The sequence below is a fragment of the Manacus vitellinus genome, unplaced genomic scaffold, assembly GCF_001715985.3.
Source record: "Manacus vitellinus isolate BGI_N305 unplaced genomic scaffold, ASM171598v3 ctg7180002433801_pilon, whole genome shotgun sequence".
NCBI lineage: Eukaryota > Metazoa > Chordata > Aves > Passeriformes > Pipridae > Manacus > Manacus vitellinus.
In genome coordinates this window covers 7381-28693 of record NW_021938517.1, presented here as the reverse complement: position 1 = coordinate 28693, position 21313 = coordinate 7381, and the positions used below count along the sequence as shown (strand labels likewise).

Below are 21313 nucleotides of genomic sequence, written 5' to 3'. Positions count from 1 at the left end.
CACAGCTCATCTATAACATGATATCACACCTCTCCTGTGACATCACAGCTCCCCTGTGACATCACATTGTCCCAGTGACATCACATCTCCTCTGTGACATCACAGCACCCTGTGACATCACATTCTCCTCTGTGACATCACATATCTCCTATGACATCACATCCTCCTCTGTGACATCGCAGGTCTCATATGACAGCACATCCTCCTCTGTGACATCACAGCTCTCCTATGACATCCCATCCTCCTGTGTGACATCACATCCTCCTCTGTGACATCATATCCTTCCTGTGACATCACATCCTCCTCTGTGACATCGCAAGTCTCTTATGACATCACATCCACCTCTATGACATCACAGCTCCCCTGTGACATCACATCCTCCTCTGTGACATCACATATTCCTCTGTGACATCACATACTCCTCTGTGATATCATAGCTCTCCTATGACATCACATCCTCTCCTGTGACATCACAGCCTCCTCTGTGACATCACATCCTCTCCTGTGACATCATATCTTTCCTGTGACATCACATCCCCTCTGTGACATCATAGCTCTCGTATGATGTCACAACTCCCCTGTGACATCACATCCTTCTCTGTGACATCACAGCTCCCCTGTGACATCACATCCTTCCTGTGACATCACATTCTCCTCTGTGACATCACATTCTCCTCTGTGACATTGCATGTCTCCTGTCTCATCACAGCTCTCCTATGACATCACATCCTCCTCTGTGACATCACATCCTTCCTGTGACATCGCATGTCTCCTATGACATCACGTGCTCCGCTGTGACATCACATTTTCCTCTGTGACATCGCATATCTCCTATGACATCACATCCTCCCCTCTGACATCACAGCTCCCTGTTATGTCACATCCTCCTCTGTGACATCACATGTCTCCTATGACACCACATTGTCCTCTGTGACATTACTGCTCCCCTGTGACATCACATCCTCCTCTGTGAAATCACATCCTCCTCTGTGACATCACATCCTATTCTGTGACATCACATCTCCCCCCTTACATCACAGCTCCCATGTGACAATAAATTCTCCCATGATATCACATCCTCTTTTACATCACATCTCCTATGACATCACATCCTCCCTGTGACATCACATACTCCTCTGTGACATCACATCCTCCCTGTGACATCACTGCCCCCCTAGGACATCACATCTCTCCTGTGATATCACATCATCCCTATGACATCATCCCTATGACATCATCCCTGGTGGCTGCCTGGGGATCTTTCCAGTCGTAGATCTTATCACAAAAAAGAAACTCTGTCTTTTATACAGGCAGGAGAACTGGAATCCTGATGCCTTCAAATCTTCACCAAGAACCTCAATTCAAACTACGAGCACTGCTCTTCTGTCCCCACTGAGCCAGTTGGAGGCAGCTGTGATTTAATAAAGCAGCAACAATGGGCCCAAACCCATGGTGTCCTTCAGATGCGCCGTGTCCTGAGCAGACTGCGTCCTGCTTGTCCTGTCCTGCTGCCTGCAGGACAACTTCCCCCTCGGCACACCCCCAGCCCCAGCCTTGTTTGGGAAGTTGAGCTCTGGCTGAGGCTTTCCCCAGGAGAAGCCTCATTTGTCTCTCCTCAGGGCAGTCCCCCCAGCACCCAGCCAGGATGGGGCACAGAATGAGTGGCCCCAGCTCTGCCTCCCCAGGGGTGTCCAGGCATCCCACGAGGCGTCTGCTGTTGCTGCATCACCACCTCCCCTCACCAGAATGGATTTGGAAGGCTTTCCAAGCACAGGGAGCCAGAGGGGACCAGAGGGAAACCTCAGGGCTCCCAGAGGGACTAGAGGACAAACAGGGAGTCTGGGTCACCGCCCCCATGGCAGAGGATGGGTCTCCACTGTCCCTCTCTTGCACTGCTAGCATGTTTCCATCTTTTCTGCCCTGGGGAAAAAGTATCCTTTGACTTGGAACAGCTGATGAGCATCATCTTGTGATGCCCTGGGAGGGGATTAGTTTTGACAGAATCACCTACAGGAAAGTTTGGAGACCTCCCTCAGTGTGCCCTGTGCCGGTGCTGAGCACATGGAGGGAAACACACCAGGAGTCAGACGGCCCTGCCCAGAAGAACTGACTGCCTGAAGGAAGTTCTTGCATTTTCTCTTTTTTAAAACCCAGTTCTTTCCTCAATATTGCCTCTGGCACGAGTGGCTGAGAAGGGATAAAACAGGAAAGAAGCCAAGCCATCAGGGAAAGAGACAGATGATGAAAGGGTGTTAGCTGCTGAGAATTTCTTTGGGAAGAAGTAGACTGTTAACTTGAGATAGAAATTTGCAATATACCGTGGAACCATATTCAAAGTCCAGCTGGAAAATACCTTAGTGTTAAGAGTGTGAAATAAATCCTAAAGTGTCATCAACTATGTCATTTTCTCTTTATTCACAATCAGTAATTAAAGAAACATAACTCAGAAGTGATCTCACTCTGTGCTCCAGTGACATTAACATTAGAACAATATTGTCACTGGTCTCTTGTGCTCCTCACTGGAAGGCACTTGGTGCACCCCTGGATATCCTGCTAATGAGGTAAAAAACTAACCCTTCTAAAGTTCCAGATTTTCCTCACCTGTTTGGACACAGTTGGACAAACTGGACCAAGTTATGACTTGAAAGCCATCTGCTGGATTTAGCATTAATTACTCCTTGTTTTGATTATAGAGGAAAAAAACTCACACAACACAATCTCTGTGGACCCAACAGAGAAAACATCCCCAGGGTCTTGTTAGAGCACAAACCTGCAAACAGGGATGACAGGTCAGAGAATCACAGAATCATCAACATTGGAAGAGACCTTCCAGATCTTCTAGTCCAACTGTCAACCCAGCACCACCAGAATCACCCCTAAACCCCATCCCAAAGCGCTACATCCAGATGCCACCTGAATGTTTCCAGAGACTGCACCACCTCCCTGGGCTACTTGTTCCAATGCCTGAGCACTCTCTCAGTGGAAAAAGGGGTTTTGAATATCTAATCTGAGCCTCACCTGATGCAATTTAAGGCCGTTGCCTCTCTTCCTGTCACTAAAGGCTTTCCAGAAGACACGGACCCCCACCCCACTAAAACCTCCTTTCAGGGCATTGCAGAGAGCAATGAGGTCCCCCCTGAGCCTCCCCTTCTCCAGACTCAACAAGCCCAGTTCCCTCAGCCGTCCCTCAGCAGACATGTTTTCCAGAGCCTTCCCCAGCTCCGTTCCCTTCTCTGGACACGCTCCAGCCCCTCAAGGGCCTTTTGGCACTGAGGGCCCAGAACTGGACACAGCACTCCAGCTGGGGCCTCCCCAGTGCCCAGCACAGAGGGGCAATCAGTTCTCTGCTCCTGCTGGCCACACTCTTCTCCACAAAGGCCACGATGCCCTTGGCCTTCTTGCCCCCCTGGGCACACTCTGCCTCATATCCAGCCCCTGTCAAGCAGCACCCCCAAGTCCCTTCCTGCTGAGCAGCTCTCCAGCCCCTCTGCCCCCAGCCTGGAGCATTCCAGGGGGTTGTTGGGACCCAAGGGCAGGCCCTGACACTTGGCCTTATTGATCCAGCCTGTCCAGATCCCTCTGCAGAGCCTTCCTGCCCTCCAGCACATCCACACTCACACCCAGATCAGTCAGTCTCCCAAACAGACCATAGTCTGACCACCAGCAGTCCAGGGTGTCAGTTCTGCTGCCCCCTCCTTCCTCCACCCAGAATGGAAAACTCCATCATTTTGGGGTCTCTGTGCTCGTCAGCTCCGACCACCACATCCCCCACCAGTCACAGAATCATGGAATGGTTTGGGTGGGAAGGGACCTTAAAGAGCATCTCAGTCCAACCCCCTGCCATGGGCAGGGACACCTTCCACTAGACTCAGAACTCACAGCCCCATCCAACCTGGTTATGAACACTTCCAGGGATGGGGCAGCCAGAACTTCTCTGAGCAACCTGTGCCAGGATCTCACTACCATCCCAGTCCAGAAATTCTTCCTAATATCCCATCTAACCCTTCCCTTTCTCAGTGTGAAGCCATTCCCCTTGTCCTGTCACTCCAGGCCCTTGTCCAAAGTCTCTCTCCATCTCTCTCGTTTGCTCCCTTCAGGCACTGGAAGGCCACAATTAGGTCACCCCAAAGCCTTCTCTTCTCCAGCCTCAACAGTCCCAATTCCATCAGCCTTTCCTCACAGCAGAGCTGCTCCATCCCTCTGATCACTTTGATGGTCTCCTCTGGACTCGCTCCAACAGGTCCATGTCCTTCCTGTGCTGGAGCCCAGAGCTGGAGGCAGCTCTGCAGGGGTGACAACCTTACAGCCCTGTGTGTTCCAGTAAGGACACTGTGGAACCTCCTGGAGTAAAGGGGCCATTGTGACACTGTAGGACCTTCTGGAGCCAAAGGAACCCTGGGACACTGTGGAACCTCATGGAATCAAGGGTTCATTGTGCCATGAAGGGCCTCATGGAAACAAGGGAGCCCTGAGACATTTCGGGCCCTCATAGAATAAGGCGACATTGTGACACTGAGGAATCTCAGGGACTCAGAGGCCACTGTGACACTGCAGGGCCTCATGGAACCCATGGAACCCTGAGACTTCTCAGAACCTCATGGAATCAAGGGGCCACCGTGACACTGCAGAGTGTGAGGGAGACAAAGGGACCCCGGGACACTGTGGACCTCAAGAAATCAAGGGCCCATATTGGCACTGTGGAACCTCATGTAATCAAGGGGCCACTGTCACACTGCGGGGTCCAATGGAAGCAAAGGAACCCCTGAGACATTGTGGAACCTCATGGAACCAACGGGCAATTGTGACACTGCAGGGTTCATGGAACCAAAGGATTCCTGGGACACTGTGGAATCTCATGGAACCAAGAGGCCACTGTGTATGTGGGGCCTCCTAGAATCAAAGGAGTTCTGAGACATTTTCCAAACCCATGGAATCAAGGGTCCATTATCACACTGCAGAGCCAAATGGACCCTGTGACTCTGTGGAACCTCATGGAATCCAGTGGCCATTCCCACACTGTAAAACCTCAGGGATACTCTCAGGTTCCCATTATTAAAAGACACCTCTGCCCAAATTCAGCTGCAAAGGAGACCATGTGCCAAAGTCAGCAGTCCAGGTTTGATTTAACAGTAAATAGGAGGGAGAGAGAGAGAAAGAAATGGAAAGAGAGAGAGAGAAGAAGGGGGTGGGGGAAAGACAGTGAGAGAGAGACAGAGATGAAGTAAATGTATCACACCATGGAGATCCCTGAGGCTCCCACCTGTCCTTCTTCACCCTGCTCTGCTCGGTGGAGGGTCCCCAAGTTGTGCTTCTGGGCTATCACTTTTATACAGCCCAAGCCCTGGGTATTCAGGGGGGTAGATGCTGTTCCCACAGCTTGGGCTGGCACGTCTACAAGGACTTGCTTCCTTTCCCACAGCTTGCCACGGTGGGAGTTTTGCCCGGTGTGCTTCCAGTCTGCAGGTGGGAATCTTTGTCTGGATGGGTTCCCCAGACCTGCCTTACCAGCCCTGGCTTCCTCTTGGGGCTGACTGCTCTTTCCCACACTCTGCACAGTGCAATTCTGTCCTGGGGGCTACTTCCAAAGCTTCACCTCCCTTTAGGCCTTGGAATTAAAGGCCTTCCTGTTTGCCACCAGTGCTTATGTGTTGTGGTGCCTTATGGGATTTTCCTGCTTTGACAGTGTTTTGAGACAGTTCATTGTGCCCTTCAAGTCCTTCCATGTGCACACACACACACACCATTCTCACCAGTGTCTGGCCCTCCAAAGAACACAAGCCCTGATGATTTGTAGCTCCCACTCCAGTGGTTGGCACTTGGAGCTCCCTCCGTACCCAGAGCTCAGAGCTCCCTTGTCCCAGAAAGTTTAAAGAGATTGTGCCTCATTCTGCCAAGACAACCCTTGGAAAAAAGTGTCCCTCTGTGTTTCCTGGGATAAGAGCACTCTATTGTCATCTTCCAAAACCTTGGAGAGGTCCCAGAGATCTCCGAGGAAGGAATTTGGGGCCTCAAGCACAGGACCCGTATATAGAGGCTGAGGACTCAGGGGTCAGTGGTGTGAAGATTGAGGACAGTAGAGGAGTAGCCAGAGAGGTCTGGAAGGGGGGTGTCAGAGCTGGTGGAGCTTTTCTTCCTGTCAGAAAACAGCCTAAGAAAGAACTAGTGCCACCAAGGGCAGCTGGGGTGGCCTAGACTGGTGACAAGAAGTCAGAAATTTCCCTCTGAGGTCAGTCTTGTGCTGCAATACATCACCCAAAAAGGAGTCTGGATGAGCCCAAGGCTTTGTGTGTGCAGAAAGAGCCAGGGAGGACGCAGAGATGTCAGTGCAGGAAGGTGCCAGCCAGGTGGGGCAGCCGGGGGGATGACGACAGCCTGCAGGGAAAGGGGCAGGGCATGGACACCGTAGGACAGCCTGGGCTGGAGAGGAGACAGGCATGGGGAGAAGCTGAAAGGCCCTGACAGAGCCACCTTCTGCAGGCCTTTGGCCAGGGCTGCTGTCTGTGCCCCTGATACCAGGAGGAGGGGAGTGGCCCTTGCAGCCCTGGGGCCTCATGGCCTCCTTGTCCCTGCTCAGCAGCCTGGCAGGTGCCACCCCATGGTCCTGCCCTTGGCATTGCACATCCCACATCCCAGTGCCCCAGGAAGAGCCCTGAGGAATGAGGCAGGGACAGGATCTGCCTTCCCAGGGTCTGGGGGTCAGGGCTTGGCCTGTTGGATTAATGAAATACATCCAGGTTTCCTCAGCATCAGAGCCACCTTTCCCTTGCTTGTCCATTCTTGTCATCACTGCAATTTTCTGTTCCAACTGGAATCTGGGGACACTTTCACAGTTGTGTCCCACATTGAGACCCAGTAACAGTACAAGAAACTTCAGTATTTCAAACTCATTTTGAGTTCTTGAAAAGTTGTTTGAACTTACTCTCAGGGACTGAGTTTCACGTAAACAACACAAACCCCCTCTGGGGGTCATTAAAGACCTGGAGCTGTTGCTGTGCTGCTGAGCTGGGCTGGGCTCCTGGCACACAGGGAACTCCTGGCAAGCAAGAAGAGCTTCAAAGAGACAGCTCTGCTGGTGAGCAGCTCCTCTGCACAGCCCAGCAGGGCTGAGGGCACTGCCTGCAGCACCCAGGGCACAGGAGAGAAGGGACAGAGATGAGAGGCAGCCTGGGCTGGGAGGTGACTGAGCTCTCACCACAGGAGAAACCTTCCCAGGATTTGAAGGAAGAATTGTATCTCTGTAGGAAAGTTCAACTTGCCTTCCTGGAGGCATCTCCTAAAGCTGGCACATCCCACAGCTTCCAGGATCTTTCAGCAGGACTCTCCCAGTTGCTGCAGTGCAGGGGAAGTGGCCACATGGCAGAGCAGGGCAGGAGCTGCAGGCAGCAAGGGCAGAGAGGAGAAGGGAGCAGGAGGTTCAAGGGATCCTGGGCTGGGAGGACAGGGCAGAGCTGCTCAGGGCAGGAACCTTGCCAGCCCTTTGCCACGGTCAGGCTGTGGCTGCAGAGCAGTGCAGGTGAGTTCCTGCAAGTGCCTCTCCCAGCTGCCAAATGGCAGCAGTGGCAGGAGCTGTCAGGATGGCTCTGCTGGATTTGCTGGGGTGCAGCAGGAGAAGCTGCTGCAGAGCAGGACTTGCTGCTGCCCCATCAGAGGCCCAGGGCAAGAAGGTTCCCTGTGCCAGGGCTGGCTGTGGGGTGGGAAGGTGGGGGTGCAGCCAGGGGTGCCCAGGGCTGTGGTGCAGAGCAGGGTCCTGCCCCCAGGGCTCTGTGTGCTGGGGCAGGGACTCTGCTGCCTGCCAGGGTCAGCTCTCAGCCCGGCCAAGGAGCTGCCACGGGGCTGGGGGAGAAGGGGTGTGGGGAAGGAGTGACCCCTCAGGGCAGGGCAGGGCTGGGCAGGGCCCTTCAGCTGCAGGCTCAGGGCTCCTCACAGCTTCAGCTCCACCTCCTCCATTTCCAGGGGCCCTTCTCAGGAAGCACATCCCCCCAGAACACCTCCCCCTTCCCAGCCACCGCAGGCTGTCTGGGATCTGCTCTGCAGCCCCTGCCCAGGCAGAGCTGCCCCTGGGCACTGGGCTGGGGATGGCTCTGGCAGCACTGGCAGGGAGCTGAGCTGGGCACAGGCAGGGGCTGCTGGCAGGAACAGCTCCTCACCCAGAGACAGGCAGGCAGGGAGAGGCAGCTGCTGCCACAAGGGCTGGGCAGGGGGATGGGGGCCCCTCCCTGCTGTCCCTGTGGCACAGACCCCTTCCCTGAGCAGCTCCTGCCTGGGCTCCTTTCCCAGCCTAAGCAGAGCCTGTGCCCTCAGGCCCACGGGGGCTGGGCTGTGCATTGCCCTGCAGCAGCCAGAGCCCAGGCAAGGACAAGGCCCTGATTTCCAGCTGTCTCTCTGTGTCCCTCCTCCCTTGGCAGCAGCACTGTGGCATTTCCCTGCCATCCCCTGCTGCCTGGGCTCTTCTTGTTCTCACCACTGGGTTTTCTGAGCCACTGTGGGATTTGGGGGGGGCAGATTCCTGTCCAGACACAAACCCTTTGGGTGCTGCTGTGGGGATGTGTCTGTGGGAGCCAAGTGCCCAAGTGCCCTCCAGGCACCTTCAGGGTCTTCAGCTGTTTCCCTGGGTGTCCTGCAGGGCTGCAGGTGCCCTCCAGAAGGGCACAGCTCTGCCATAGGATCTCTGTGCTGCACAGGAGCCCCATGGAGAAAACTCCTCAGTGCTAAATCCATGGAAATGCTCTGGGCAGCTGTACTTGGGAGCTGCAATGATCCCTGTGTGTGGCAGTCTGGGAGGAGAAAGATGAGATCCTAATCAGGCATCCTGAGGAAAGGCAAGGATTCTGTCAATGTGCTCTTTGAACCAGGATTCCTCTGCTCCCAGAAGTGCCTTGTTTCTTTTTGCAGGGAGTTCCTAAGGGCCATCCCCCTTCAGCTCCAAGCTGCCAGCCAGGAGCAGCTGTGAACAGGAAAGATGGCCAGCTCTCGTCTCTGCACCAAGAGACCATCCCTTTGCCTATCAGGACTCACAAGATTTCCCTTGGAGCACATTAGAAATGTCAGAGATTTCAACCATCCAAACTCCTCCTGGCAAGAGGAACTGGAACAAAATCAAGTTCTCCAAATCCCTTCCCTCTGTTCTGTGCTTGGGCAAACTGTGACCAGCAGTTCTGGAAACACTCTGATACATCACAAGTGCATTTAATTGGAGGTCACCCTGTGCTCCAAGTTGCCTCTCACTGCACAGCAAGAAGGATTCCTCGGGAGCCCATTCCAGGGTCCCTGCTCTCAGTGCCCCCTTCAGCCAGCAAAACCCAGAGCTCGGGCAGAGGGATGCAGAGAGATCTTCCTCAAAATAGGCCCTGAATGTTGAATTGCTATGAGACATGCAAGATGTTTTGCTGATTGAGTCTGGCCTAATTCAGTTCTGCCTTTTTTCTCCTCAACAGAAAACAATAACCAGAGGCAGCAAATGTCCAACAGCAGCTCCATGCCCCAGTTCCTCCTCCTGGCATTCGCAGACAGGAGGGAGCTGCAGCTCCTGCACTTCTGGCTCTTCCTGGCCATCTCCCTGGCTGCCCTCCTGGCCAACGGCCTCATCCTCAGCGCCGTAGCCTGGGACCACCACCTGCACACCCCCATGGGCTTCTTCCTGCTCAACCTCTCCCTCACAGACCTGGGCTGCATCTGCACCACTGTCCCCAAAGCCATGCACAATTCCCTCCGTAACACCACAACCATCTCCTACACAGGATGTGCTGCACAGGTCTTTCTGCTGTTCTTCTTCATTGGAACAGAGTTTTCCCTCCTCACCATCATGTGCTACGACCGCTACGTTGCCATCTGCAAACCCCTGCACTACGGGACCCTCCTGGGCAGCAGAGCTTGTGCCCACATGGCAGCAGCTGCCTGGGCCACTGGCTTTCTCAATGCTCTGCTGCACCCAGCCAGTACATTTTCCCTGCCCCTGTGCCAGGGCAATGCCCTGGGCCAGTTCTTCTGTGAAATCCCTGCCATCCTCAAGCTCTCCTGCTCACACTCAGGCTACCTCAGGGAAATTGGACTTATGTTTTTTACTCTCTCTTTAGAACTTGGCTGGTTTGTTTTCATTGTGTTCTCTTATGTGCAGATCTTCAGGGCTGTGCTGAGGATCCCCTCTCAGCAGGGACAGCACAAAGCCTTTTCCACCTGCCTCCCTCACCTGATTGTGCTCTCCCTGTTCCTCAGCACTGCCATATTTGCCCACCTGAAGCCCCCCTCCATTTCCTCCCCATCCCTGGATCTGGTGGTGTCAGTTCTGTACTTGGTGGTGCCTCCAGCACTGAACCCCCTCATCTACAGCCTGAGGAACCAGGAGCTCAAAGATGCCATAAGGAAAATGATGACTGGATGCTTTTCAGGAGCAATGAAGTGCCTGTTTTCTGGTGCCTAGCACGCAGAAGGGGACTTCTTAATGGCCCAGCCTTCCTGCTCAGGTTGCTCGTGGAGGTCATTGGGTTCTTCTTGCAATAATTTTCTGTGCAATGAAATATTATTATGCATCTGCCTTCTAATTTAGTGTCTACCCACTGAATTTGACACTGACATGTACAAATGGTGAATTGTGCTCACTGAGGATTAAACAAAATAAAGGACCCTGCAGTGCCTTCTTTGTCCAAGACCCTTCTTCTTAGATGTTCCTAAAGGACAGCACACTGCAGGACAGACTGTATTTGAAAATGGGAAGGGGACAATAATCCCAGCTCAGCAGCACTGCCAGGGAGCAGCAGTGCTTGGTCTTTGCAGAGCTGCTCTCTTGCCACTTCCACACTGTCCTCCTGAACCCCTTTCTCGCTGTAAGGCCTGAGTGCTCTCTGAGCACAGTCCTGTGGGCTGGAAGCCCTTGGAGCACAGGCAGGGACAGGCCCTGGGAACTTGTGAAGCAGAGCTGGGCTCCCTCACAGCATCTCCAGGATGCTGTGGGATCTTCTGAGGCCACTGCATGTACTGGGTCACTTCTTCTGGGACCTTGCTCCAGGGCTGGAACTCTCCTGCAGTGACACCATGACACTCCTGCTCTCTGCTTTCCAGGTTCCATTTTCAGATCCAGTCTTCCCCTCCTGTTCCCAGGGACATCCTGTGAGTGCTTCAGAGCTGCCATCCTGGGGCAGCTCCTGCCCAGCGTGGGCAGGCACAAGGTCTCTCCAGCTGCTCCTCTCCCCTCCCCAGTGCCACTGTTTTCTGCAGCCTCCTCATCCTTGCCCAGCACAGCCCTCCTGGCACAGTTGGACACAGCCCTTGTTCTACCCCCTCCTCAGGCACCTGCCCAACCCCCTCAGCTCCAGCCTGAGGGCCAGAAACCTTCAGGGCAGGGAGGCACCGGGGAAAATGCTGAGGAAACCTTTCAGCTGCACTCAAATCCAATTGGAGGGGTTGGCTTCGAGGAAGAAATCACTTCTTATTCTCCAGAACCAGCAGGACAACCTGTGTTGTGTCCTGGGCACTCCTCTGCAAGTGTGGGATATTAAAAAGGTTTTGGTGTCAGGGATATTGAGAAGGCTGGGCAGTGTCACTGGGAGACCTCTCCCAAACCCTTGGAAAGGTCAGAGCCATCCCAGAGCTTCCTGGGGCCTTGGCAAAGGCAGACATGGTACCAGTCTGCAAACAGGGCAGCAAGGAGGGTTGGGAGAGTTCCAGACTGCTCAGGCTCAGCAGGGAAGGGGATATGGCAAGTCCTCCTGCAGCCATTGCCAGGCATGGGAAGGACAAGGCAGGGATTACAGAACCCCTGTGGGAGGAATAGAAGAGGATGTTGTGTGCCCAGAATTTATCAAGGCCCTTGACATGGTGTCCTGTGGTCTCCTTATGGCCAGACTGGTGGGAGCTGGACAGAAGACGTGGAATATGTGGTGGGTGGGAAGTTGGCTGAATGAAGAGTGTCAAATAAAATCCATGGTACAAAGTCCTCTTGGCAGCAACTTCCTGATGAAAGCTCTCAGTGAAAAGCCCTTGAACACCACTGTAGAACACCTTTATTATCTCTCTGTACATTGGGACAAAATGTGTTTTCAAGCCCTTTGTGAATGATGCCAAATTTCAGGGAGCCCTTGTGCAACCTGTCCTGGTTTAAAGACACATTTTGGGGCAGGAACTCCAATAAAATGAATTCACTCTTCTTTTATTCCCCACCACTACAGGGAGACAAAATACAAGGAGGTATAAGTGAAAAAAATAAGAGTTTACTGACAGGAAATATAGCAGCAAAAACAGCAATACCAACAGAACTATTCAAAGCAACAGCAGAGAGAGAAATTGCCTCCTCTTTCCTCTCAGACCCAACTCCCTTTTGTAAACAGAAAAAAACAGGGATCAACACGTGCCTCCCTTCCCCCTTTTCCCTCTGAATGAACAAAGAACAAAAATTAAACCAGGAGAAAGAGAGAGCAAAGCAAAATGTGGGAAACTCTCTGGTCTGAGATCAGTTGTGCTGCCCAAGAACATGCTGACTCCAGAGGTGTCCAAGCGGGGCAGAGCCGGCGACTCCGGTCCGTGCGGCGGCGGGGGGAGGCAGCGGCTCTGCTTGATCCCATGGAGTTCTGGGCAGGCACAGTGGCCCCTTGGTTCCAGGAGGGTCTGAAATGTCTCAGGGTTCCTTTTGTTCCAAAGAGACCCCGCATGTCACAATGGTCCCTTGGTTCCATGAGGTTCCACAGTGTCCCTGCATTCCTTTGGTTCCATGAGGCCCTGCAGTGTCACGGTGCCACTTGATTCCGTGACATTACAAAGAATCAGAATGGCCCCTTGATTTAAGGCCAACTGTACATGAGGCTGCCTTAGGGGGAGTGTGGGCACCCAGACAAGGGAGTTGTCACCCCCCTGGACTCAGCCCTGGGGTCACCACATCTGGACTGCTCTGTCTGTCTGTGAGGTTCCCCATTGTGGAGGAATGAGGAAGAACTGGAGAGGGTCTAGAGGAGATCTGACAGGATGGAGCTTTTCTCTGTATTGGAAATAGAATGAAGTCTCCACAAAGAGTAGCATGGAAGGTTCAGACTGAAGGTGAGGAAAAAGAAATGTCACTCAGTGGGGACCCTTGTGGTGCAAGAGGTCACCCAGAGGGAGTCAGGATCAGCCCATGGCTTTGTGTTCCAGGGAACAGCCAGAGCTGGTGCAGAGACATCAGGGAGGGTCTAGAAATGCTGCTGGGAGGGGGTGGGAAAGCAGGAGGGGTGTGTGCAGCCTGCAAGGCCAGAGCAGCAGCAGGGCCAGGGCAGGACAGCCTGCAGGAGAGATGCCCAAGGGCTCTGGCAGGGCTGCAAGGCCCAAAGGCACCCAGGCCTTTGTCCCCTTGCCTCTGGCAGCTGCCTCTGCCACTCAGGCCACCACAAGACACTTGTCTGGCAGGTTCTGCACTTGGTTTCTGCCTCGCCCCTCCCTCAGCAGCCTGGCAGGGGTTGCCCAGGTTTGGGCCTTTGTTGTTCCTCCCCCTCCCATCCCAGTGCCCCCCAAACAGCCCTGAGCCAGCCGGGAGGGACAGGATCTGCTGGGCCAGGGCCTGGGGCTCAGGCCTTGGCCTTTGTGCTCCACAAAACCAAGGCAGGCTTTGCTCAGCATTGCAGGGGCCTGCCCAGAGCCTTTGTCTGCCTGCACTCCTGGCCTCCAAGGAGCTGCTCCAAGGAGTCCCTGGGGAGGCTTTGACAGTGCCTGCCCTCAGTGGGGCCCAGCAATGCTTCAAGGCACTTGCACTTTGGCTTCTGACTTCTTCAGCAGCTGCTTCAATCTTCTCTCACTACCTCAGGATCATGGGCTGGGCTGCAAACACACTGTGGGGCTCATTAAAATGCAGAAATCCCTCAGGATCTCTTTGTTTTCCTTTAATTGCCTTCAAGGCAATTTCAAAACAAGTCTTTGAAGTTTGTAATTTGTTTGTTTTAATTCAAGGATGGACATTTTTTAGTTCAGAGAAGAGGTGATAGAGGTGTTCTCCAAGTGATCTTGATGCTGAGTGTCTCCTCAGGAGATCCACACTGACCCTGGATGATCAACCTTGCTCCTCACCCCCCAACCTCACCAGTTCTGACATGGCCCATCTTGGACTGACAGCTGATGCAACTCCAAACACACTGTGGGACCCATTAAAACACTGAAAAACAAATTATTTCCTTCCTTTAATTGTCTTTGAGTCTTCAAGACTTTTACAGCTAATTGGAGTTATTTTGTAGTTTAGCTAAGTAGGAAGATTTTAAAGTGGAAGTTACGAAAAATATATATTTTTTGATGAAAGAGAATGATTTACACAGAGCCTTGGGATGCAAGAGGGTCAGGGCACAAAGGATTTTGATCCAAAGATAAGGGGGAAAAGACAGTAGTAGAACTTAACCATTGACCAACTGATTCAATAGCATTTGCTAAAATTTTAACAGTGACTGAACTATAGATTCACAATAACAATTCACACCACAGTCAATTCACACCCACACCCAGGCAGAGATGTGTGCACACATCAAGAGCTGGGTGTGGAAAGGTCCCTCTCCCAAATTCTCCTCCTTGTCAGGGAAACACTCCCACAAATCCCTTTGTGTTTCCCACCAGACAAGGGTCACAGCTGGAGGAGTGTTTGTTGAGGGGGATCAGAATTGTCCTGGGCATCAGGGAGGGTCTTTGGAGTGTTGCAAACTGGAGGGTTCCCGAGCTGGGAGAGGCTGCCAGAGGTGTCCCACTGAGAGGGAGGTGCTGGGGAGCTGCCAGGGCCTCCCTCAGCCCTGCTGGTTGTGGGCTCCCAAGGGGACTGGCTTTAGTTATCTGCTGAATTTCCATCCTGGTGTCAGGAATGACTGGAGTTTCCCAAATATTTGGGAATTCTATCCAATCTGTTCCATTTGGGCTACAATTCAGGCAGGGAATATTCCAAGGCTTTCATGGGATGACTGATTATCCTGTGTTCCCCAGATGTTCCACTCTGGATTGTTCCCACCTTTATCATCCAGGAGCACCTGGTCCAGTCCAGGGGCTCTTCATTGCTCAGCTGGTTTGGTCAAGGCTTCTCAGGAGCTCCTGAGATCATACCTGTAAGAAGGATGGGCAAAGACTTAATTGTAATAAGACAAGTGATATTGGTTTTCAACTGAAAAAGAGCAGATTTGAACTAGATAGAAGGAAGAAATTTTTTACGCTGAGGGTGGTGAATCACTGGCATGAGTCACCCAGAGAGGTCATAGAAGCCCCAGCCTTGGAAACATTCAAGGCCAGCTTAGAAAGGGCTCTGAGCAACCTGATCTAGTTGAACATGTCCCTGTTCATTGGACTAGATGACCGAAAAAGGTCCCATCTGACTCAGACTATTTAGGATTCTATAGTTCTTTCCTACAGAGTCAAGGCTGACAAGGATCACCCAGGTTTCAGACCCAGCTGAGCATCCCCTTTGATGGCCCAGCTGGCAGCTCTGCTAAAAAGCTGCTGCAAAGAACCTCCAGACCTAAAGGAGCTTTTGTGCTGGGCTGAGCTGTGGCTCTCAGGGCTGGGGGGTTGGCTTTTGGCTTCCAGGTGCCCACCAAGGCTCTCTCTCACTGCTTCTCCTTCTCCCCTCCCCTTGGTGCCTGCAGGGTTGTTTCTCCCACATTTCTCTCACTCCTCTCTGGGTCCCAGCACCCTGGATTTTATCCTTTCTCCAAAGGGTGATCACAGAGGTGCCTCTGGAATTGCTTTTTGGCTCAGCTTTGGGCACTGGCTGGTCCATTTTGGAGCCACCTGAAACTGGCTCTCTCTGACACAGAGTCAACTCCTGATCTCCTCTTCCCTAAGGGAAACCTGCAGCCCCCTCATTGCTATCAAACCTGATCCACAGGGTCATTCAAGTGCCCAGGAATACAGGAGGTCATTGATCCCATTATTCCTCAGGCTGGTTAAACAAGACTTTGTCCTCTTCCTGTCCCTGACTGTAGGTTCTTTCTGTCAGAGTAGAGCTGTGCTGGACCTCAGCCGTGCTTTGCTCCAGAGCCTGCTGGGGTGGGGGCAGATGGCAATGGGAGAGTTGGGTTGGACTAGATGATTTTTGTGGGTCCCTTCCACCTCAGCATATTCTGTCATTCTGTGTTTGTTTGGGTTTGGTTTGGTTGGGTTTGGTCTTTTTCCCTCCTTTTGATTTTCCTTTCCTCTGACCCATGAGTTTTTTCTTCATTGTCTTGGGCCTTGCTGGGCACCTGATGGCAGGACAAATTTATCCAACTCAGTCATCTTGACCCCTTTTTTTGTCCAAGTCACCATTATCTAGACGAGGTTTCTCACAGACTCGCTGCAACTTGGCATCATCCACAAAGGAGTGGAAAGTGCATTTCATCCCATCACCCAGAGACATAATAAAGATGTTCCATAGGAATGGTCAAGGGCTGGTCCCTGATGGATGTCACCTGGGAGCTGCTGCCCAGAGGAATTTGTGCCATGACTTTTGACCCTCATCAGTCATTCAACTTCCCACTCACCACATGTTTCACTTGTCCAGTCCAGCTCTCACCAGTCTGGCTCTAAGGAGACCACAGGAGACCATGTCCAGGGCCTTGATAAAGTCTGGGCACACAACATCCCCTTCTTTTTTTGTCCCACAGGGGTTCTGCAATCCCTGCCTTGTCCTTCCATGCCTGGCAATGGCTGCAGGAGGACTTGCCATATCCCCTTCCCTGCTGAGCCTGAGCAGTCTGGAACTCTGCCAACCCTCCTTGCTGCCCTGTTTGCAGACTGGTTCCATGTCTGCCTTTGCCAAGGCCCCAAGAAAGCTCTGGGATGGCTCTGGCCTTTCCAAGGGTTTGGGAGAGGTCTCCCAGTGACACTGCCCAGCCTTCTCAATATCCCTGACTCCAAAACCTCTTCTATTATCCCACAGGTCCAGTCTAGTGCTCAGGACACAACACATATTCTCATGGTTCTGTAGGAGAAAATTAGATATGATTTCATTATAGAGGTCAACGGGTGGAGCAGCCCAGTCTGGTCTGGCCCCACAGCAGTGCCCAGCCCAGGGTGCTGCAGAGCTCTGGGCACTCCCCCCACAGCCCCAGCCCCTCTGAAGGGCACAGCAGCTCCTGGGGCACACAGAGGAGTCTCAGCATCCCCATCAGCTCAGGGGCTGGACACTCAGCATGGCAGGAGGAAGTGGAGGTCAGGGAAACTGCAGGAGCCCTGGTATCACCTGCAGGAGATGCCCAGCACAGCCTGACTGTGCCCCTCAGTGCCAGCCCCTCTGCCCAGCCCAGCACAGAGTCCTGGCCCAGGGACAGAGCAGCCTGTCCCCAGGGGGGCTGCAGAAAGAGGTTTGTCTGTGTCAGGGATTCCTCTCTGCAGGCCCAGAAATGCTGCCTTGATCTTCTCCAGGGACATCCCTTTGCCAGGTCAGTGTGTCCAGGCTGCCTTGGCCAGTTGCAGATCCCAGCCTGGGATCCCTGCAGGGCCCTGAGCTGGAGGTGCTGCTCTGCACAGGGAGGGGCTGTGCCACCCTGGGCTGAGCCTGCACTGGCCATGCTGGTCAGGGTGGGGAGCAGACCCAGCAGGATGGGGATCACTCCTCTCCACCCTCTGCCATAGTCCTGGAAGGCTCAGTAGGCAAAAACAAGGCTGGGCAGGACCATGGGCTGTTTCCAATGGCACAAAGGGCAGGGCAGGGCTCCACTCCATGCAGCCTGTGGGCTGGAGAGTTCTTCAGGACACCCTCCTGGAAAGCCCAGCCCTGGCTCTGGTACAGCCCTCCCTGAACTGGGGAGGCACAAGGGGAGTTCACTGCGGGTGAGAGGAGTCACTGGCCAGAGTCCTTTCTCTGTTCCTGCTGCATCCCCTGGGGTTGCAGAACTCTCCTTTACCAGTTCACAGGCAGATTTAGTACTTGATCTCTGGTAAGATTGATCTGGGCAGTAAGTACTTGATCTGGGCAGGATTCTGCTCCAGGGCTCCATTCCCTGCTGACTGGATGGGACAGGCTGTCCCTGCAGATCCTCTGTGCTCTCCTGCACTTCCTGAGTTCCTACAGACAAGTCCTCACCTGCCATCAGAGCCCTCACAAGCTGCAGAGCCCCAGGCAGGTGACTTGGAGATCATTTGTCACCTCCATTGGCCATTGGCCACCAACACACAACATCTGAACCAGCCCTCAGTCCCTGAAGCCCCAGTGGGTCCCTGACCTCACTGCACTGTCTCCATGGAGAAACAAGCAAAGCAACAAGACTTTGGAGAGTCTAATCCTTGGACTTCTTCTCCATACCAGTGTTGGGAAAAGACCTCAGCCTTCAGGAAGTGCCTGGAGGGGAACCCCTTTGCTGCTGGAACTGCTGTTGTGGAGCCCAGCCCTGTCCCAGCAGTGCCCAGGGCCTGTCCCTGCCTGTGCTCACAGGCCTGACCCACAGCAGGACAGTGACTGAGCTGCCAGAGCACTCAGGCCTTGGGCACGGACAGGAAAGGAGAGGGTGGGAGTGCAAAGACAGCAGCTCTGAACAGACACAGTGCTGGTGCTCCCTGGCAGTGCTGGGACTCTTTTCCTCTCTACATCTGCAAACATGGAAATACCCTCCAGCTTCAAGGGAGGTCTTGGAGGAAGAATCCAGAAAAAAGAATTTGTGTCCTTTCTTACACTCAGAGATTGTGATTCCTCATGTACAAACTACCACAGGGAGGATGTTTGACAAATATCTTTCTGCACAAACTTTTATTTTGTTTAAATGCACACAAAGCATGATTCCTGATTTGTATATTTTGTGGGTCAAAAAGAAAAAGAGATAGACAGTGAATTCTGTATGGGATGACGAATAAAATTTCAGTCTTAATGACATCAACAGAAGTAAAAAAACAGGAAAATCCCCACCACCACTATTAAAAGCTTTAGAAGGCAGGCTGGGCCCAAAATGAGTTATACAATGAGTGTTCTGCAGAAGATGGAGTTTATTGCTTCTCAAAAAACATGTAGTCATCATTTTCCTTATGGCATCCCTGAGCTCCTGGTTCCTCAGGCTGTAGATGAGGGGGTTCAGGGATGGAGGCACCACCGAGTACAGAACTGACACCACCAGGTCCAGGGATGGGGAGGAGATGGAGGGGGGCTTCAGGTAGGCAAATGTGGCAGTACTGAGGAACAGGGAGACCACGACCAGGTGAGGGAGGCACGTGGAAAAGGCTTTGTGCCGTCCCTGCTGAGAGGGGATCCTCAGCACAGCCCTGAAGATCTGCACATAGGAGAACACAATGAAAATGAAACAACCAAACATTAAACAGGCAATAACCACAGTCAGCCCAAGTTCCCTGAGGTAGCCTGAGTGTGAGCAGGAGAGCTTGACGATGGCAGGGATTTCACAGAAGAACTGGCCCAGGGCATTGCCCTGGCACAGGGGCAGGGAAAATGTATTGGCTGTGTGCAGCAGAGCATTGAGAAAGCCAGTGGCCCAGGCAGCTGCTGCCATGTGGGCACAAGCTCTGCTGCCCAGGAGGGTCCCGTAGTGCAGGGGTTTGCAGATGGCAACGTAGCGGTCGTAGCACATGATGGTGAGGAGGGAAAACTCCACTCCAAGGAAGAATACAAAGAAAAAGAGCTGTGCAGCACATCCCATGTAGGAGATGGTTGTGGTGTCCCAGAGGGAATTGTGCATGGCTTTGGGGACAGTGGTGCAGATGCAGCCCAGGTCTGTGAGGGAGAGGTTGAGCAGGAAGAAGCCCATGGGGGTGTGCAGGTGGTGGTCACAGGCTACGGCGCTGAGGATGAGGCCGTTGGCCAGGAGGGCAGCCAGGGAGATGGCCAGGAAGAGCCAGAAGTGCAGGAGCTGCAGCTCCCGCCTGTCTGTGAATGCCAGGAGGAGGAACTGGGTGAGGGAGCTGCTGTTGGGCATTTGCTGCTTCTTAGCACAGGGTCTGTTCAAAAAAGGAAAGGACAGGGAACAGTTAAGACAGACCTCTGTGAAAAAGCAACTCCATTTCTAAAAGAAATCGATGTGTCAAATGTCACCAAATGCACTGCCAAGGAGTCAGTTTTGCTCTGCTGCAGTGGGACGTGGAATTTTTTGGTAGAGCTCTCACACACACAAGGAATGTCAGATGTAACAGACCTTGAGTACAAAAGTTCCATCTCTACACCCATGACTCAAAAGAGCTGGGGCTGCAGAGCAGAAGCTTAGTCTGTCCTTAGAATAATTGTACCTGTGTTTTTTATTTTTACCATCACACCTGGGGAAGGTTCTTTTCCACTGCAGGAATCCTCATTTCTATGGCCCAGCACACAGTGCCCAGCAGAGCTGCAGGGAAGGGCCCCCAGAGCTGCCTGAACACCCCCTCCCCCAGGCCTTGGGGGCACTTTCCCCCCCACTCCCTGCCCAGGGCTCTGCTGCCTGGAGCTGTCCCTGCCAGCAGCTGCTTCCCTGGGCCCAGGGCTGGGCCCTGCCAGTGCTGCCAGAGCCCATCCCAGCCCTGGGGGCTCAGCTCTGCCTTTCAGAGCCCTCCCAGCAGCACAGGGCACTGCCCAGGGGCATCTCTGCCTGGGCAGGCTCTGATGGCAATGTCAGAGCAACCCTGAGGAGGCTGGAAAAGTGACACTGATGCGTCTGTAAGACAGTTTTGATGTCTGATGCTCTCAGGTTCAGCACCCTCTAATCTAACAGAGCTCAAGTTTCAGTGTCTCCTCCTGTGCTCAGAGATTATTTTCTCTGTCACAGTCAGCACCCAGACAACCCAGAGTATAACACTGAAAGAACTGGTTCCTTCTCTTTAATACCACCTGTCTGTCTGTGCCTCTTGCAAATACCTTCTGGGAAATTTCCTGCTTTGATCTGGAGCTGTGACCAGCCCTCATCCCTGCAGCACACTTTGGAGATCAGAAGGACTCTGCCCTGCTCTGCCCTCCCAGGAGTTGTTCCTTCCCCACAGCCCTTCTCCCTCAGCCCCGTGGCAGCTCCTTGGCCGGGCTGAGAGCTGAGCCTGGCAGGCAGCAGAGTCCCTGCCCCAGCACACAGAGCCCTGGGGGCAGGACCCTGCTCTGCCCCACAGCCCTGGGCACCCCTGGCTGCACCCCCACCTTCCCACCCCACAGCCAGCCCTGGCACAGGGAACCTTCTGGCCCTGGGCCTCTGATGGGGCAGCAGCAAGTCCTGCTCTGCAGCAGCTTCTCCTGCTGCACCCCAGCAAATCCAGCAGAGCCATCCTGACAGCTCCTGCCACTGCTGCCATTTGGCAGCTGGCAGAGGCACTTGCAGGAACTCACCTGCACTGCTCTGCAGCCACAGCCTGAGCGTGGCAAAGGGCTGGCAAGGTTCCTGCCCTGAGCAGCTCTGCCCTGTCCTCCCACCCCAGGATCCCTTGAACCTCCTGCTCCCTTCTCCTCTCTGCCCTTGTT

At 53.5% G+C, this 21313-nt stretch overlaps 2 protein-coding genes across 2 annotated transcripts; one reads left to right on the top strand and one right to left on the bottom strand.

Annotated features, from left to right (window-relative positions):
• The first annotated feature begins 9784 nt into the window (after window positions 1-9784).
• LOC112841207 (olfactory receptor 14J1-like) lies at window positions 9785-10417 on the top strand. Its single transcript, XM_025895650.2, has one exon. The coding sequence runs from the start codon at window positions 9803-9805 to the stop codon at window positions 10415-10417; it is 615 nt and encodes a 204-aa protein (XP_025751435.2). The 5' UTR covers window positions 9785-9802.
• A 4581-nt stretch (window positions 10418-14998) lies between these two features.
• LOC108638970 (olfactory receptor 14C36-like) lies at window positions 14999-19826 on the bottom strand. Its single transcript, XM_029958546.1, has 2 exons — window positions 18854-19826; window positions 14999-15030 (listed from the first exon to the last, which is right to left on the bottom strand). The coding sequence occupies exons 1-2, from the start codon at window positions 19815-19817 to the stop codon at window positions 14999-15001; spliced, it is 996 nt and encodes a 331-aa protein (XP_029814406.1). The 5' UTR covers window positions 19818-19826.
• Window positions 19827-21313: the final 1487 nt, after the last annotated feature.

Bases quoted from the DNA above. Each gene is read 5' to 3' on its own strand.
- LOC112841207 (XM_025895650.2), top strand. From the start codon at position 9,803: ATGTGCTACGACCGCTACGTTGCCATCTGCAAACCCCTGCACTACGGG.
- LOC108638970 (XM_029958546.1), bottom strand. From the start codon at position 19,817: ATGCCCAACAGCAGCTCCCTCACCCAGTTCCTCCTCCTGGCATTCACA. The intron at 15,031-18,853 runs GTATAACTCATT...TCCTTCTTACAG, and splicing joins TCTTCTGCAGAACACTCATT to GTATGATCTCAGGAGCTCCT.